This window comes from Myiozetetes cayanensis, unplaced genomic scaffold, assembly GCF_022539395.1.
Source record: "Myiozetetes cayanensis isolate MyiCay16 unplaced genomic scaffold, myiCay2020 scf1, whole genome shotgun sequence".
NCBI classification, from domain to species: Eukaryota; Metazoa; Chordata; class Aves; order Passeriformes; family Tyrannidae; genus Myiozetetes; species Myiozetetes cayanensis.
Window position 1 is genome coordinate 22681706 of NW_026086604.1, and position 18408 is coordinate 22700113.

Here is an 18408-nt window from a genome sequence, read left to right on the forward strand (position 1 = left end):
TTGGCATTTTCTGTGATTCTGAGAAGATTGTTACTTTTATGGATCAGTACTCAGTGCTACTCAGCAACTGTTTAACTGATAATAAGTTGAAGCAGAGCTGAAGGAAAAGGAAGATACCAAAGTTTCTTTCAAAATATACTCCATCTTAGATTAACCATCAGTAATGACCCTACCATGCAGTCTCACATTTTCAGTCAAATGCCTACAAGCCTATTCTGGACTGCATAACAGAATAGGCAACAGGCTGTAAATATACTGCAAAAAAGAATATGGAGTGTGAAATAACATCCTTGTATAGTCAGCAAAACACACATTGAAAAAGAATTAACAGAGTTTTTAGGTCTTTCCAGATGACACCTGTTTGTTTTTAAGAGGTGACTGAACGCCTGCTAACATGGTCTGATCCATGGAAGGATACCTGGAAGGTAATCACAGTAAATTAAACTCCCACAAGTCAATGTTTCTCACTCATTTATCAGAACTACCTATGGAAATTCATGCCATTTTCACATAAGCAATGGAGAAAGAAGCACATATTATATATTAGACATATTAGAAACAACATAATAAAACAACTTATCTTTTGAGACAATAAAATGCACACTGTGCAATACTGGCTTTATTTTCTATGTACTATATATTATATGAATGACTCACCTTATTGCTATTTCGCTAGCAATCCGAATTACCCTTGGTGGTTTTCCCAAGTCAGTCTCTTTTCCACTAAGCGTATCCACCAAAAAAAATCGACGAGTCAAAAGCCAGTTGTTCATGTTACTACCTTTGAAAAAACATGACAGTTTCACACAGATAATTCAACACAAAAAAAAGAAATCTACTAGAAACAACACATATAACTGTGCAACACACAGAACTATTGAGGATATAAAATTGTTTATTTTCAACTTAAACAAATACATCATGAAATGAGATTATTTTATTTGTGCAGAGTAACAATGGGAACACTGCATACAAGCAAAGCTTGCACTTAAACTATCAGAACTTGCCCACAAAATATTAAATTCTTTAAATGGAAACAAGTTGTGGTGTGCTGTGGTATCTTTAAAACAACTTAGTAATAGTAATGAATATAAATTATTTCTATTTAAAGTTATTCAGATGACTTAAATTCAAAGAAATGTTACTGTGACAGTCTTACCTTGATTAACAAACTTTTCATTGTATTGAAGATTCATATTTAAAACTGGCACGGCCCAAAGTTGTTGTTGTCCGTTGTCACCATTATATTCAAGGAACAGGTCATAAAAGATTGGATCAGCAAAATCCAATAAAATCTTGGAAACTGAAATTTTGCACTACAAGAAAAAAATGTCAAAATAAAAAGATCACTTTAGCAATTTAATTATTTCATTGAGTTGCAGATTTATTCCCTACAAAATTATTGTGGAATCTGTCCCACTTTTTCACAGAAGACAGAATCACAGAATCATCAAGGTCTCCCCTGAGCCTCCCTCTCTCCAGGCTAAACAACCCAGTTGCCTTAACTGTTCCTCATCAGACTTGTGCTCCAGACCCTTCACCAGCTTCCTTGGCCTTCTCTGGACTTGCTCCAATACCACAATGTCTTTCTTGTAATGAGGGGCCCAGAACTGGACACAGCACTCAAGGTGCAGCCTCACCAGTGCCGAGTACAGGGGGACAATCACTGCCCTGGTCCTGCTGGCTGCACTATTCCTGATACACACCAGGATGCCCTTGGCCTTCTTGGCCACCTGGGCCCACTGCTGGCTCATGTTCAGCTTCCTGTCAATCCAAACTCCCAGATCCCTTTCTGCCAGGCTGCTCTCCAGCCACTTTGTGCCCAGCCTGTAGCTCTGCATGGGGTTGTCGTGGCCAAAGTGCAGTTACTTCTTCAGACTTCAAAGATATGAAATTCCTGTTTCTCTCAAAAGTCTGGTTCTTAAACACACTGCTGGCTCATATTCATTCAGCTGTCAAACATCTTCTTTTCTGACAGGCAATTTTCCAGCCACTCTTCCCCAAGCCTGAGCACTGCATGGAGTTGTTGTGACCTAAATGAAGGATGGTCTTGTTGAATCTCATACCATTGTCCTCAGCCCACTGATTCAGCCTGTCCAGACCCCTCTGCAGAGCCTTCCAACCCTCCAGCAGATCAGCACCCCATATCCAACATGGTGTCATCTGCGAACTTGCTGAGGGTGCCCTTGATCTCCTCAACCAGATCATCAATAAATACTGAATCCTGGGGAACCCCTGGCCACCAACTGGATTTGGTTCCATTCACCACCACTCTCACGATGGCCCAGCCACCCAGCCAGTTTTTCACCCAGCAAAGAGTATACCTATCCAAGCCATGAACAGTCAGTAACTCCATGAGAACGCTGTGGGAAACAGTGTCAAACACTCTACTGAAGTTCTGACAGGCAAGGCATGCCAGCTATTTGCAAGTAATTAAAAAGTACTAATGATTTTATACAAACTTTGTAGAAATGATTGTAATTCACTATGTGGAGAATGTGGAGAATGAAGGTTTTAACATTTTCCAACAGATTAGGAAAAAACATCCTAGCAAAGTTCACAGGCATAAAATCTAAAACAGTATAAACACTAAAGTTAAGACATATAAATGCTAAAGTCATGGAGTTCAGAATCCGGTTCTGGGCTCACCAGTACAAGAGAGATATGGAACTACTTGATATAGCCCAGTGCAGGCATCTCTGCTATGAGGAAAAGCTGAGACTTCTGCCAGAATAAGAAAGCTCAGGGGAGATCTTACCAATGTGTACAAATATCTGAAGGGAGGGTGTACAAGACAAAGCCAGGCTCTTTTCAGCACTTCCCAGGGACAGGACCAGAGGCAATGGGCAAAAACTGAAGCCCAACTCAGGGGCCCAGGCAATGGGCACAAACTGAACCCAGAGGTTCCCTCTGAGCAACAGAAAACACTTTTTCACTGTCAGGGTGACCAAGCACTGACACAGGTTACCCACTGAGACTTTGGAGTCTCACTCCTTGGAGATATTCAAAAGCCATCTGGACATGGTATTGGGCAACCTGCTCTAGGTGGCCCTGCTTGAGCAGGGGAGTGGATAAGATGACCTCCTGAGGTCCCTGACTACCTCAACCACGCTGTGATTGTGTGAAGACATTAAATATGAAAGTAGGTGCAGTCTTTAAATACTCATATAACATGTTCAAATACATTTTCTCCAAAGCTGTAGGAAAGAAAATAAAGTACTGCAACCCATGAAAAAAGTTACATTAAACAATACTCAGTTAGTTATTATTTATTGGTGTATATATTCAAACCCAGTAATATTAACTGTTAGTAATACTTAGGTTCTACAGATTCAATATACCAAACACGTAACATTTTAAAGAGCAAAAAAATTAAACCATACTTGACTAGTTCAATGATCATAAATAGAAAATGTTTTCATTCTGTCTGAAATACTGAAATATGGGTTAAACAACATTAAACAATATGGAAGAGTAAAAATATTTAACACTTGTCAATGTTATTTGGTAAACACTTTAGATTTCACAGACTAAAGCTTTGTATTACCCTACAGAACTTTCACACTACCCAAGTAGCAGCCAGAGTTTATGTATTTTTACGCTGCAACACATAATGAGGGGAATGGTTTTGAATGTAGATGAGTTACTAAACAGTATTAATATATAGGTATGAGATGCTGTGCACACATACGGAGTTTTATAAAAATAAATATGTTTCTTTCACCACCTGCTGCCAAAGAGACTACCACCTCCCAGTTTAACACGTTAAGTGACAAAAATCAATGATACCTTATTGTTGGCAGAACAATGTCTGTGGCTGACTGAATTTAGCATGTAAGTATACATAAACTCAAGTGCTCTATCCACTCTTTCTTTCCTGCTGTTTAGTAAAGTGTGAAAACTCCAATAGTTTTTTTCCATAGTTGAGACAACTAAAGAATCTCTTTCCTCTGATGAGTCATCTGTTCAGCCTTCAATCTCTGTATTGAGTTCACTAAAATCAAATTCACACCATTAAAGAGTTAACAGGGATAATATACAGGCATGGAATGATGAGATTTGCCTTCTTTATGTATGAAACCTTTGCCAAATGTGGCAAAAGGAAAATTAGAAGATACGATGTAAAGTATATGACTGCCAGAATTCAAGCATTGTGTTCTTCCACTCCTAAGTCAGCAACCTCAGTAACAGAAATGCCAGTTTAATTTATTTTGATCATGCTATGTAATACACAAGTTTTGTGATGCACAGTTAAATAATTTACCAAACCCCACTTATTTCAGTCAAAAACAAAGAAAAATTAAAATAAGCACCAGTTTCACAAGAAAGAACTTCATGTTGTAGCTTACGGCTAAACTCCAGATGTCCTTCAATATACACTGAATTACTAATGATGTATCAAGCAACTTGATTCAAAAGTTAGAATAGCTTTTTATATCTTACTTACACTTTGTTGGTAAGTTGTTCCAAATGTATAAGCTGCATCCAATTTAGTTTCTGTATCAGGACAAAGCTGAACAAATCATAATTATAATTAAGTCAATTCAAAAGTATCATTTTCTCACATGAAAAAAATTTACAGGTGCCTCAAGCAGTTTATGTATTCACAGTTCTCTTAAAAGATATTTTGTTCTATTTTTTAATAGAAGGAATATTTTGAAGAGTAAACAGGATAATTTATTGCAATAATACTGATGGTCTTAAAATGTTGATTTAGCACAGCATTTTTAAGTTCCACTGAATCTGTGGACAGCAGCATCCAAACAGGCAAAAATAATCTTTTCGGGGACTGAATGTTCCATACCTGTGCTGCCTCAAGCTTTATTAGTGGCTTCTGCTAAATTCAAGAATCCCATAAGAAAAGGAGTCCACATTCATATTACACTCTTTCTCTTAAGCTGGCATTATCAGAGGATTAAAGTTACAGTAAGTAACAGAATTTTTTCCTTTTTTTTACTATAACACCTAAATTTTCTGCAAAGAACAGCAGATTCAGCTGAATCTAGAAAAAATGGACCAAATTCTAGCTAAATGAGCATGGCATTTATTGAAGGGCGTAGCCATTTTCCCAAAATGAAAATCAAGTCTAAATTTAGATGAAACACAGTTCTGCTAGTGTGAAGCTGAAATCCTGGGAATTGCTATAATTATGCACTGAGACCGCTTTGGCACTGTGATGTCTTATCATCATACACAATCTATTACATTAAATGAAGCTTTGAATGGAAAAGATATTCCTTTCCCATTGGTTCTTGATAGCTGTGAAATACTTTGCCTAAGAAAATTAATATGCCCTAATGAACCTTAAAATTTACCTCAGAATGTATAATTTTCTATGCATAGTAATTGCCTTAGTAACCTGTCCTCTCAGACACTACTTCTCCTTAAAACTGGAGAGGCAGATACAAGAGGGTTCATCCTGAGACAGTAACAAAAGAAATAGCAGTCACTATTTAAATCCTGAATGTCAGCTGCTCTTCTGCAGACACTGCAGCTTCAGAAGTGACACGCTCCAAGAGCGACATGAAGAGCCTAGAAAGAGGGACAGAGAATTCCCAATTGTTCTTGCTAGTGTTTCTATTGTTGCTGCCTAGGGAAATACTGAGAGTGCTTAGACCACCACTAGACTGCTAAACAAATTCTACTCTGTAATGTGTGTTGCAGCTGCCCATTTCTCTTGCTGGTAACTAATTTACTATTGCACTTTCTACTTGCTGCTTACTTGCAATTTTCACATGTTATCTCTACAGCATGGTACTGCTGAAGTAGAATTGCGTGTGTGCCACTGAAATCTGAGGGCAGAGTATCCAAGGGTACTGCCAATCTTCTAGCCAGTGTTCCCCATTTCTATATAAAGTCTCCCAGCAAGTATTTATAACTTTCTGTTATTAAAAAGATGGGCAGATGTTGGCCAAAATGTACATTTTATGTTTCAAACCAAAAGAAATAAGCAAGCAAAAAATCCAAACAGAAGTGAAAGAAAATGGGATAGTAGATCAGGTTTCCTACCACTCTTGACAGTGACAAAATCACCGATTTGCTTGTTACCCCCACAATGTGTGCAAGCAGGTGACAACATCCAATAGGGACATACTCATGGAATCATCTATAAACATATGTGGACTGAGAGCAAAAAAAATGCACTTTTCTCAACAAGCAAAAGAGGTCTAATAAGAAACTACACACATGGGTAACTGTGCTGAAAGGAAGAAAGATGGTTGGTTCTTAGTGACTAATGCTATTTTTCAGAGCTTTCCAATATACAAAATTTATACTGGTACAATGTATGAAGGCAGTGTTAATGAATTTATACCTCTGATTTTGTAGAGATCATTGATCAAGAATTAATTATTTTCCCTAATGTAGCTGTATAGTTATGAACAGTCATTAGTATAGTAACCAAACTCTTGGCTTTTGTATTAATTTAGACTAAAGGCAATCAGAATGTTATGGTATCAAGGAGAGATAACTAAAATCAGACATACCTGTAAGATGCCTCCTTCCAAACTCTGCCATTTAAGAAAGTTTCCTGCTGCATCAAACGAGGCTGCAATAAATTGCAGCTTTAAATCCTGATGACGAAAATAAGATAAGGAAACAATTAAACGACCCTAAAGTGGACATATATGTTTTAGAGATTGCTGTCTCATCGCTTTATGCTTCCTGAAACTTTCAGCATAATCCTTTTTTTTTTTTCCTTTTGATTTTGTTTTAAATCTTGGTTTTGGTAGTTATCTTTTACAAAAAACCTACATACTTTACTGTACTTCTACAACTTCACTGGAAGAAGTTCCAAAGGAACTTCTACACAGGTAGACATGCCCTAAACTAATAAAAAATCTATGCAGATTTCTAATGTATACTGTGCTGGACCTTGAGGGCTTCCAGGACTTTCAGTGTTAGGAAGAATAACAAATATTTTAGTTGTAAAAGAACTGCTGCATTGCAACACTGTTTAATTTAAAACACAGCATTTTAGAATATGGCTGCAAAAGTCTGATTTTATTTTTGAGTCAATAAGAAAACTCTCGATAAAGTTGGCAGTATAATTGACAAACAGGTTATCACTAGCACTACTTACCTTCTGTGATTAGCTTAATTTGAATAAACTATTGCAGTTATTCTATTTTTACAGTGAATCTGTAAAATAAATCACACTACTGTTTGATTTACTATTTGATTCCTTCATAAAACTGCCAGTTAACAATCTATTTGCACCAGTCTATCCCTCCTAGGGATGGATATATTGCTTTGTTAACACTGAAACCATTTGCTTTTCTCACCTCTTTTGTTGTTGGTTGTTGTTGGTTTTTTTTTCCCTAATTCACTGTAGGAAGAGGAAAAGGCTGGAGTAATACACTGAACCCATCTCTGATACAAATTAGCTTGTAGAGATTTGTAACAAATACTACAGTTGGTATAAATGAAGTAGGGAGAGCAATGTGTGTGTATGCAACAGAAGCAACGGAGAGAAAGGATTAACAATGATGAAAAACACTATTCTCAGCAACAGAGCCGAGAAATGGGTTGTGATAAAACCATGGCACAGACAAATTGTCAGCAAAAGACCCTGCACTTTGGTATCTCAGGCAGGTGACAGCAAAGTTACAGCATACCACATATACCTCTCTTTTTCCAATTATCTCACCAGGAAAACTGAAAAAAGGATTAATGTATTTCAAACAATATAAAAAGACAAAAACCAACTTTGCTTCAGATTTATGAAGACTGAAGTAAACAAGACTGAAGCAAAGGACAGTGCCAAAACAACTAGTAACTCCTAAGGGGTATAAAAGATTTGTCCAATTACTAGTCCATTCCTGTCAACCGAGGACCCTGGGGACAGAATGAGCACTTAATAGCTGACATCCTCTGTTCTCTGTCACACAATTGATCCTCGTCAGACCACTCAGGCAAGCAAATCTTGGCCTTATGAGAATGTGGGTATGAGAGCATAAGCAAAGCAAATGTGTGAGTGGGTGTCAGTAAAACCGCCTTACTAGATATTATTTTACATAAATATCGCCTTCTTCTTCCATAAGATCTCACAATGAGTTCTATTACACTGACTGCCTAAAATATATCTTTAGTAGAGTTACATCTATAATAAATCTAAGCCTCTCTGTGTGATTATGTCTTGTTCCTAATGTCTGCTTCCCCATGTCTATTACCAAAAACCTACCTTATCTCTTCCTTTAAAACTGAAGGTTGTAGGGAAATGATTTTTCTCAAGCACTTGAGATGCTAATCCTGGTTGATCACCATAATATAGCCATGGAAGATTATGCCTCCTGAAAATAATTACAACGTTTTCTCTAAAGAAACATAACATTTTTCATCAAAGAACATTTAGGATAATTTCCATAAAATGCTATTAAAGACCAAAAGTTATGGAAAAGGCAACTTACCAGTAGGCTATTGAATGAACAATTCCTAGTCTTGCTGTACCAATAAAAATATATTGAAACAAACCACAGGCATCTGTACTTGAAGAACTCAATGAGTTCATATTCATCACACACATATTTCCAAGAGCTTGGCATGCTGTTACATTTGAGTACAACTGCAGTGTAGAAACACAAGAACATACAAAAGTATTTAATTACCCTTCCTTTTGATGAGGCAATCATAAAATGAATGTTATCTTTATGAAGCCACTCCTAAACCCTTGTTTTCACTTAAAAGGAATTTTGTTTTGTAAACACCTAGTGTTTTCTGCCATGTATTCAGCTATCATATTTTTATAGGTCTGCAGATGGCACCATAAAATCAATACTCTCTCTTTTTCAGTTTATTTTAGTTGCATCAGCTATGATGTGATGATGTGACAGAAATGTCAAAATCTGTATTTAGAAAACAAAGTAAGAATCAAAATGTTTAATACCACTTAGGCTGTATGACAAAGATGACTCCATCAAAGAGCTCAGACTGACAACTATAGTTGCATATATTGTAAATATCTTCTTTTCAGTACTTTTTCTATCCTTCTGTTCCTAAACTATGTTGTATTTATACCTTGTTCGGTTTTGGCAAACAAACCAGTGCTAAGTGCTAGGCAGAGGTGATGCCTGGCATCTCTGTGCAGTGATCACTGCACTAGTACTGAATTGCCACCTCCTTGCTCCCCTTGTGTGGGTCAGATCAGTAGCTGCACGTTACATTCAGGCAGCACCTCTGAGCTGCTGAGCAGCCTGAGGACACACAGGACAAACTTATGTTAGCAATGAGGACAGTCTCAGTTGATGGAAAAAAATGGGACAAGAAGGAGAATACATATCAGAGCAGTGTTTATGAGATGATGATGGGAGCAGCCACAAAGGTGATCTGGGAAAATACTGAACAAGAGTCTGATGAGACACTGAGTGAGAGAACACCTGCCAGTCTAGGAACTAGGCCTGGGAATCTGAAACATCCTTGAGAAGGGCAGGTGGGTACCTAATGTCTCTGGTACCCCAGAGACCTCTTGAGATACCATCAATAAATACAAACCCAAGGAATTGTTACAGCAACTTTTATCTGGAAGCATGAGAAAGAATCTAGAGGAGGCAAAACATTCCAAAAGAGTAGGAATTAGCAACGGCTATTGGCTGTGGTAGATGAAAGAGCACAAAAACTGTCTGGAAAAAACCAAAAAACCAGCCTGAGAGAATATAAAACACCATCTATTGGCTGCTCCAGGTGGTGCTATCCTATGCTGCATTATGTCTCTGTGATCCAAAAATTACTTACTTTTTACCCAAAATGGAGAGTGACATCTGTCCCTTCAGTGGTTTCTCTTTCAATCTCTCTAACACACAGAGAATGTACCCTACACAAACGTTTCCATGAGCTCTCCTAGGCAAGTTATCAGGCTGGGGATGCCTGGCTGATTCCAGACTATGCGAAGTGGATCATCTTTGAAGTGGAACTTCACTGTCATCAATTTTGAGGCCCCACTCCTGGGTGTGGTTTAGTGACTATGGTACTGGTACTGTTTTGAATAATATATATACGTAGCCATGCATATAGGTAATTAATCCTAAGCATATTTGCTGCTTTACTAGTGATCATTTTATAGTAGCTTATAATATTGAAATATATGCTTGCTGCTACTACTGATTGCTGCTACCACTGGAATGCACATATACTCGCTTTATTAATCATAAGTATACTCACTTTACTGGTAGCTATTTGTAGTAATCTCTAATAAAGAAATGTAGGAAATAAAGGCTCTGTGTGCTTGCGTGTTACGGAATTCTGCAAATCCACTATTGTGATCTTCAGAGACCAGTAGGCCAGGTAACCCTTGGGATGTGACAGATTGGAAGAAAAAGTAGGTCTCGAGAAGTTAAAATATGATTTTGAGGAATGGAATACATATGGTAAAGGAGCATGTGTGATAACAGAGTTGGTAAAAAAGAGGCAGAGGCATATGTCACAAGTGTCTGTGATTCTCTTGCTGCACCCACTCTTTCACCCATGTTTACTGTCACCCAGAGCAACATAATGGCAAATAACACTTGCATACATAAAGCAAAGCAAAGTAAAACTAAAAAGGGTGGTTCTATGGTGATCCTTCTACATCACAAAACAAAATTAATAACCAAAAGTCAAATATGAGGTAAAGACCAGGTGCCAATCAATACTGAATATGTAAGAAGTTAATTTTATGGGTGATCCCTTCCTGGATGTGCTCAGTTGACAGTTCACATACTGCTGACTAATGTGGGATTTCTTCTTTAATCCCATTCATCTTGTGAAAATTCCTGCCCTGTAGACTTGCATTAACATTGACTGCCCTCAATATTTCTACACATTCTGTATATATAATTCTTTCTTATCTACTGTTATCTCAAAATAAAATTATTTAAAAATAAGTAAGGTAACTTCCAAAAATCCCGTGCTTTTACAGAGTATTCCACTTCTGTATAAAAAAAGCAAACTGCAAACATTAATGAAACTTACCCAACAGGCAAAGGCTGAGGACTGGAGGTTTTTCAGAAACCATGCTGATGTCAGTGTTATACCCTGTAAATAAGGATTTTTTTCACTGTCTTTGTTCACAACAATTTATCTATAATGTAACAGTCCAGAAAACTAATCAGCTAAAAGATGCTATTTATTTTTTATTAAGAGCTTTCTGTCCTTTGTAAATATCTCAGTCAAACAATATCAGTTCAAAACACAACCATAATGCAGTAATTTCTTTCACTTCACTAAATTAAACAAAATATACAGAACAAGATGGAATATTTAAGCTTTCAATATGGATTTTGGGGCAAAGACGTTTTCTTTACTGCACAACACAAGTACTAGCAATTTCAAGGGTAAGATGTTGAGTTGGTAAATTTAACTCAGGACCAAATCTGCCAAATTAATTATTTCAGCACCTGCTTTTTATAACTACTCACATTTGAACTAAACAGTGTTCATAAATACTGTAAGCCACCAAAAAGACATATTTTCAATATAATAATACTTACAAAATGACATTTTCAGGAAGCAAGACCACTATTTGATACCAGGAAAAGTGAAGGCTGCTTTTTACTTTCTTTCAAGCAGTTGCCTTTAACATCCATTCATTTAGGAACTAAAATACATTTCTTAACCATGTAGCATGTCCTGAATTCAGACAATGGTCCTAACTGTGAGAAGATTTCACTCACTCAATGAATAAAAGTTCATTAGCTAAAATACCTTCATTCTTCTCAATAGAACACATTTTCATACATTAGCCAATTCAAGAGTTCAGCAACTTCATACAGAATCTCAAACTTTAGATGTGTCCATTTTCTTGTATAAGCTTTAAGCTGAAGATGTAAACTCAATCCTTATCGGTTCTTCCAAATGTTTTACATAAATACCAATTTTACATAGTAATAAAAACTCTTCAGCACTTTTTTTGTGATACAAGCGTGTGCTTTAAATGCACACATTTAATACAAAAGACCACATGCTATTTGTTTTGATACTAAAGTCATGTAAATTACTTCTCTTTTTCAGTTTCCAAGAGGGCATGAATTTTTAAAACCTTATTCCCTTAGAACAGTGCTTGCCTGGTCTCCATACCTATACTCTATCTTGATGCAAATCAGACAACAAAATACCACCACAACAAACTACTACCTTTGTTTTACAGGATTGGAATTTAAAATATTTACTGAAAGTAAACAATGACAGAGCTTAAAAATATTTTAGAATTAAATACATTTACCAGCTGTGCAAAACGAACAGTTGCAACTCCCTTTGGGGGTAAACTTTCCTGAGCAAAGAAACACAATCCCCCAGTCTGAAAGAAATAAGAGAAAAAAAAAAAGAAATTTATACACTTGTCAAAATAACTTTTCTGCTCTGAACTTCAATATAATAACAATTCCACTTACTAGAATGTTTGGGCTGCTGCAGTCACAAGACTTGCTTACATGGATGAATGTTTTTTCACATCTTACACACCTATGGATCACAAACACGAAGAATGCACTTAAAATGCACTTAAGTATGAGGTTTGCTACTTAGTGAAACTTGATTACACAGCATGCCCGATAACGATGTCAGTGGCTTCCCTAGTTCTGAAATTCTAAAGTTATTACCTATTTGTTTCTACTATCAGTGAAGTAGAAAACAAACCAAATAGTTAATTATCAAAGTAAGAATTCTATTTTTGCTTCCAATCCAAAGCCTGCTTTTTAGTCACACTAAAACCAGACAAACAAACCAAGCTGCTGGTCATAAAAGGACTTCAGTGAGCACAAAACAGAGTTTGATATGGAGTTGAGGATTTCCAATTCACTGCCTTCAAAACTGTCATCCCGAAGATACAGACTATTCCTCAAGAATACTCCATTTAAACAGAGCATGACACGTTCAAATTTATCATCACAAAAGGCAAAGAACACCCACCTACTTCCTGATGCATCTGAAGCAGAGAATGACTGCTCACTTCCATTACAATGTATGCACAATGCTTCGTTAAGCAAGATGCCATCGATGCTTCTTTCCACTTTGGTAGAAAGGAGAAGCAACCATGATAAAATTGCACAACGCACAGTATGTCACACAGATTAAGAAAGTGTGAAAAAATAAAGTGTCTGTGCAGATCTACAATAAATTCATAGAGTTTATTTTGAAAAAATCAAGAGCACAACTTGCAAATAATATCCACTATGTGTGTATGAGTGCATTGTGTATAGCTATGCACACGCAGTTTAGTCTTAGTGAGAAAGGCAACATTTCATGTGTAGGTTTTCTGTTCCTTTGCTATTTATTCTGAACTGAATTTCAGATCTTCACTGCAAAGCAAAAATTCAAATGTCAAGTTTACAGTTACTGGGAAAAAAATAACTAAACTTCGTCTGAAATGATTCGTGTAAATGTCACAAATCTCAGGTTTCAAAACTGCATCTTCCAGTAACTAAATCATTCAGAAAGAGATTTCAAATCTAATTACAGAAAAACCCGAAACCAAATAAAATTTTAAAAAAATTACATTACTAATGTTCTTCCTGCATGTTAAATTACAGAATCAGCTTTGCTCTCAAAATTTTACTTTAAAAGTTCAGAATGTATTTTGTAACTCTCATGAAGTTTAAAAGAGAAGACTGGTATTCATTGTTTTTCAGATTCCTTGGAAATTTAAAAGTAATGATCTGGAAAACACTGATTCTCCAACATACTCTGTTAGAAATGTAACTAAAGTGGACATTTAAAATACTTATTCAAAGAATTACATCCATTCCATGTCTTTGAAAATAAGGAAAAGCAGGGGTCCCAAGAGCTCTTATATATAATTCCTTTCTGCTTTATATACTTCATAACATTGTTTTTATTCCAAATTCAGTGCCTCCACCCAGTACCAATGAGCTTAATGGAAGTGATACATCAGTGTTCATTTTTGGAATGTTTACATAATAGTTTTTATTGCAATGAGCAATGGTACAGATTTATCTGTTGTCTTTCAGGAATGATGATTAAGATCAAGAGGAATGTTGAATTTTTACAATAGATATGTAAACATATGTCAAATTTCCATTCTTATTTAACATGTCTTAGTAAACTCAAATATATAAAACAAGCACTATTATCTCATAACTTGCATATATTTTTTACCTAATATTTCATTATTGGGGCATTTACATTTTCCTTCCAAAGTCAGGCCTTTAGGACAAGTAATACAATTCCACCCATCCTGAGTAACTCCACTCTGAAATAAAACGTAAAACTATTAGAATTTTCAAAAATATAGACATCACCCAATGTCTGTGAAGAATTGGCCTTATCCAGACATTAGTTACAGAAATGCATTCAGATAAAACATTCATGAAGCTTTTAAAGACAAAAAAAAAAGGCTAAACAATCTGGCAAAAGCAATTCCTTTGCAGACACAGACTAAAAAATAGTTTAGCTTTTCTGAACCTCTTAGCTCACAACCTTTAGTGAAGACAAGAGTTAATTAAAAGTGGAGAGTTTAAAAAGAGATACAGAGGTCCTACACTGGAAAAAGAAAAAACAATGCACATAATAATAGACACATCTGCATATAAATATATGGAAGTAATGGATATGGAGGAGTTCTAAGTGAAGCAGCTTACGTAACTGCATGGAATTTTGTACATAACTGAACAGTTCTCATCCACATTTACTTTACACTATGAAGTAACTGCACTACAGATGAAAACCAAAATATTACTTCCTTCTCCACTATCATCATTTTATCTTTAAAAAAGCCTTGCCAGTAGATCAAAGACAAATGCCATCAGTGCAGGAAAGAGAAAGAAATAGCAAATGATCAAATCACCAAAGGATATTTGTCAATGTCTTTGTCTAACTTAGCAAGTAGATGCAAAGAAGAGGGAAATTACCTACAATGCCCATTACTCATTAAACACCCAACTCAGGCAACTAAGCTGGTCTCTTGAGAGTTCTACAGTTATTGAAGAGAGAGAAGCATCTGGGAAGGCTTCACTCTGAAAAGCTGATCTGCTGCAAAAAATATTTCTCTATTTACTATGACAGGAAAAAGCTGCTTAAGCCTGGTGTCTCTGGCTCAATGCTCAAAATTATAGCTTAATTTGTCAAGAATGGTAGAAAGAACTGACCAAACCACAAAGACATTTATAATTAAAGTAACAAAATAGTAGCAGTTCATTTTGGAGTAAAAAGAAGCATTGGGGCTACGAAGATACAGCCTAAATGTTACAATAATAGGATTTGTATAAATAATCAAATAAGATACCTATGAGCTGAAAACCATCTTTGCCATTCTACAGAGTTGTGGTCTCTGGGCAAGGATAACATAACATAAAGCAGAAAGAAAAAAGCAGTGGAAGGAAATGAACATTTTAAATATTCCTATTTTATCTGCAGGGTCAAATTTGTAACGAAAAAATGCCTGCAAAATCGTAGTAATAAACACTTCTAAATTGAGAAAAAATACTGCATATTAAATATACGAAATACTATAAATACTTCTAAATTGAAAAAAATACCTGTAAGCATGGTCTTAAAAATTCCCAAGCAAAGACCATAATGCAAAAGTATTTTAAATTAATGAAAAATAACTTGCAGTCAGGATGAAATTTAAAATTATTATTATTATTATTATTATGGCAAAGCATGAAAAGTTCAATACCTACCATATTTTCTGGGCATTTTTCACAAGTAACAGAGAACCCACCATTACTGGAAACCATCCTGTATCCTGGCTCACATACACAGGAACGACCTGAAAAAAATAAAGCAAATGCACTTTTAATCTATATAAAACTGACTGTTTTTTACAGAATACTAAAAACTGCTGTTGCAAGAGATAAATATGGATTATTAGATAGACACATAAAACACCTGAGATGTGCATGAAAATCATCTTGCTTTTTAAAAATATCCATATTACAATTTGTACACATATGTTCTAGGAAAGTGTTACAAGGCTGACTGATCCACCAGGGTGCAACAGCAACCCAAAACTTGTGGTTTTGGGTTTTTTTAAAACCAAACAGATATAATCTCTCCATCTAAATCTTGCCACAGTGACTTTCTCAGCCCATTTTCTCTACCACACCAGCATAATATGTTTGTATACAGTTTTATTTCCATAGGAAGTCAGTCCTAAAAACAAAACATGTTTAATGTTTATATTCAAAGTTTTTTTAAAATTTAGCTGTCATAGGTAAAGCTGTTTTAAATTTGCAAAGCTTTTAAAATTGTGCATGGGGATCAAACTTTACACTCAATGGTTTTCAGTGACTAACAGAACACACCTAACATTTAGTATGAAATGAAACACCACTTTCATAGCACATCATAGTGCACATCTGCTAGTGCTCAGCAACCTTTTTGTTTTAGAAATCTTTTCAGTCTATCAGACTTCTTACCATTGAAACACATACTACAAACCAAAACTGACTGTATGTATTAATAAACTTCATTTATTATTACTTAAGCTTGTTGAATTGTGCATGTACAAATAATGTAAAATTCTGTGAAAAGTTTAATAGCCTTAAAGTACATCTTCACGAGATCAGTTGCCCAGAAACATTTGTCAAAGGGATGAACTACTCATAATTGTAAAAAAGACCATTAGGATTATGTCAGTGAAGAGCCTTGAGTTGTGACATTCACTGTGACAATACCTAAATTTGTAGGCATGTCGTTTGATGGCAGAATCCAGTGATGAGCTATCGAGGGAGTGTATGGGTAGACTTGTGCAATCACAAGTGGAATTCAGCCAAGATGCAAAGAGCAGACTGAACTTCACCTACCTACATTGCTCCCCTCAGATGCTCCATGAAAAAAATAAACCCTTGACCTCTACCTGGAATTTATGTCTCCCTGAAGCCCCTGACTTAGAGGATTTAGATTTTGAGGAAGATTCAGCCTAAAAGGGAGTTATGGATCTAGAAACCCACATTATCAGATCTGAAAATGATTACAGGGTATTTTTTTTTTCTGTAAGTAAACTACGGGATTACTCTTGAGGGTGCCATGTTGGTGGTGAAGAGGTGACCACCTTTTACACAGCAGTTGTGGAAACAGCCATCCACGTCACTGCCTCTCACTGAGGTACCAGCTCTTAAGAGATGCTGTTGGGTTTTAGTCTCAAATTTATGTCTGTACACATGACAGCGAACTCCCACTGTTATCAAACCATCTCATCCCCTAAAGAAAGCGACTGACCATCTGGATTTTCCATCCAGTGCTCTCACGGTGTGTTGTATCTGCTCCAAGCTCCCGTGTGGGGCTCGGACCAGCACGGGCACAGCCTGAGGATCTCGGACACGCACATTCAACTCCGACACCACCTCTGACAAGGAGTTTTAAGTTACCGAAATGTTCAAGAACATAATTTCAGGACTCTGTGGGATTTTACCGATGAAAACGCAAATACCCATAACCATACAAATGCCTGAGGAAAGAAAGATTATTAAGAAAGGTTTTATTTAAAAAGGCTTTATTTAAAAAGCCGTTTTCCTGGGCTGTATCTCAGACTCATCACAGCTGCGGCCACTTGGGTCTTTGAGGCATCCTGCCGCTTTTCGCTGCCTTCAGACCCGCCCCGGTGGGGGTTTCACCGCCACAGCATGAGCCCCGATTTTGCGCCTCCCGCTGCTGGGGGTGGGATCCAGCGCGGAGCCCCGAGCGGCCCCGGGAGCGGGCAGCGCCGCCTCCCCCCTCGCTCACCGCCGGCGCTCTGCCGCTGGTGGGCTCCGCAGGGCGCGCAGGCCAGGCGGGAGCTGTCGAAGTAGCGGTCGGCGGGGCAGGCGGCGGGGCGCTGGAGCGGCACGGCGGGGGCGCGGGCGGGGGGCAGCGCCGCCCACACCGCCATCAGCAGCGCTGCGGCCCCGGCCCCGCCGCCCCGCGCCGCCATGGCCACCGCCGCTACGGCGAGCGCCGCGGGCCAGCCGCCGCAGTACGCGAAGCGTCCGCGGGGTGTGTGTGTGGGGGGGGGTGGTACAAATCCGGGATTAGAGTGCGGGCTGAACTGGGGTTGGTTTTTCTGTTTTACGGGAGATCGGGAGGAAGCCACCTTTGTGTCCCGGCGAGTCCCGGATTGGGCTTGCCTGTACTTCGTCTCTATAACGGTGTATCGTACTAATGAAGCACTTGTTTGTAACTTCCCCCCTGTGAGAGGATACTGGTACAGTGAAAACACTTTTCACTGAGGTGAAAACACAAAATGCCTAGAGGAACGGATACACAGCCGAAGTTAACCCCCCTTTACCTCTTTCACCTTTGTCGGGATGTTCGTGCTCCCATTCCACAGAATGACAGAATGGGTCAGGCTGGAAGGGACCACAGTGGATCGTTTGGTCCAACCTCTCTGCTCAAGCAGGGTCACCCCGGAGCACATGGCACAGGACTGCATCCAGACAGTTCTTGAATATCTCCAGCGAGGGAGACTCCACAGCCTCTCTGGACAATCTGTTCCAGTGC

General features: G+C 37.7%; 1 protein-coding gene across 2 annotated transcripts in view; it reads right to left on the reverse strand.

Annotated features, from left to right (window-relative positions):
- The window catches only part of TMEM67 (transmembrane protein 67), a 29826-nt gene extending 11984 nt beyond the window's left edge, over positions 1–17842 (reverse strand). The window contains exons 1-13 of one of the 2 annotated variants that reach the window (XM_050329782.1): positions 17656–17842; positions 15612–15700; positions 14086–14179; positions 12880–12979; positions 12363–12432; positions 12194–12268; positions 10945–11007; positions 8409–8563; positions 8183–8291; positions 6486–6572; positions 4448–4513; positions 1160–1316; positions 658–781 (exon numbers count right to left, since the gene is read on the reverse strand). In XM_050329782.1, coding sequence (XP_050185739.1) covers positions 658–781; positions 1160–1316; positions 4448–4513; positions 6486–6572; positions 8183–8291; positions 8409–8563; positions 10945–11007; positions 12194–12268; positions 12363–12432; positions 12880–12979; positions 14086–14179; positions 15612–15700; positions 17656–17842 — 1376 coding nt within the window. Of the gene's footprint in view, positions 1–657; positions 782–1159; positions 1317–4447; positions 4514–6485; positions 6573–8182; positions 8292–8408; positions 8564–10944; positions 11008–12193; positions 12269–12362; positions 12433–12879; positions 12980–14085; positions 14180–15611; positions 15701–17151 lie in introns of both variants that reach the window. The other variant, XM_050329791.1, reaches the window with a different exon arrangement.
- Between the last annotated feature and the right edge of the window lie 566 nt (positions 17843–18408).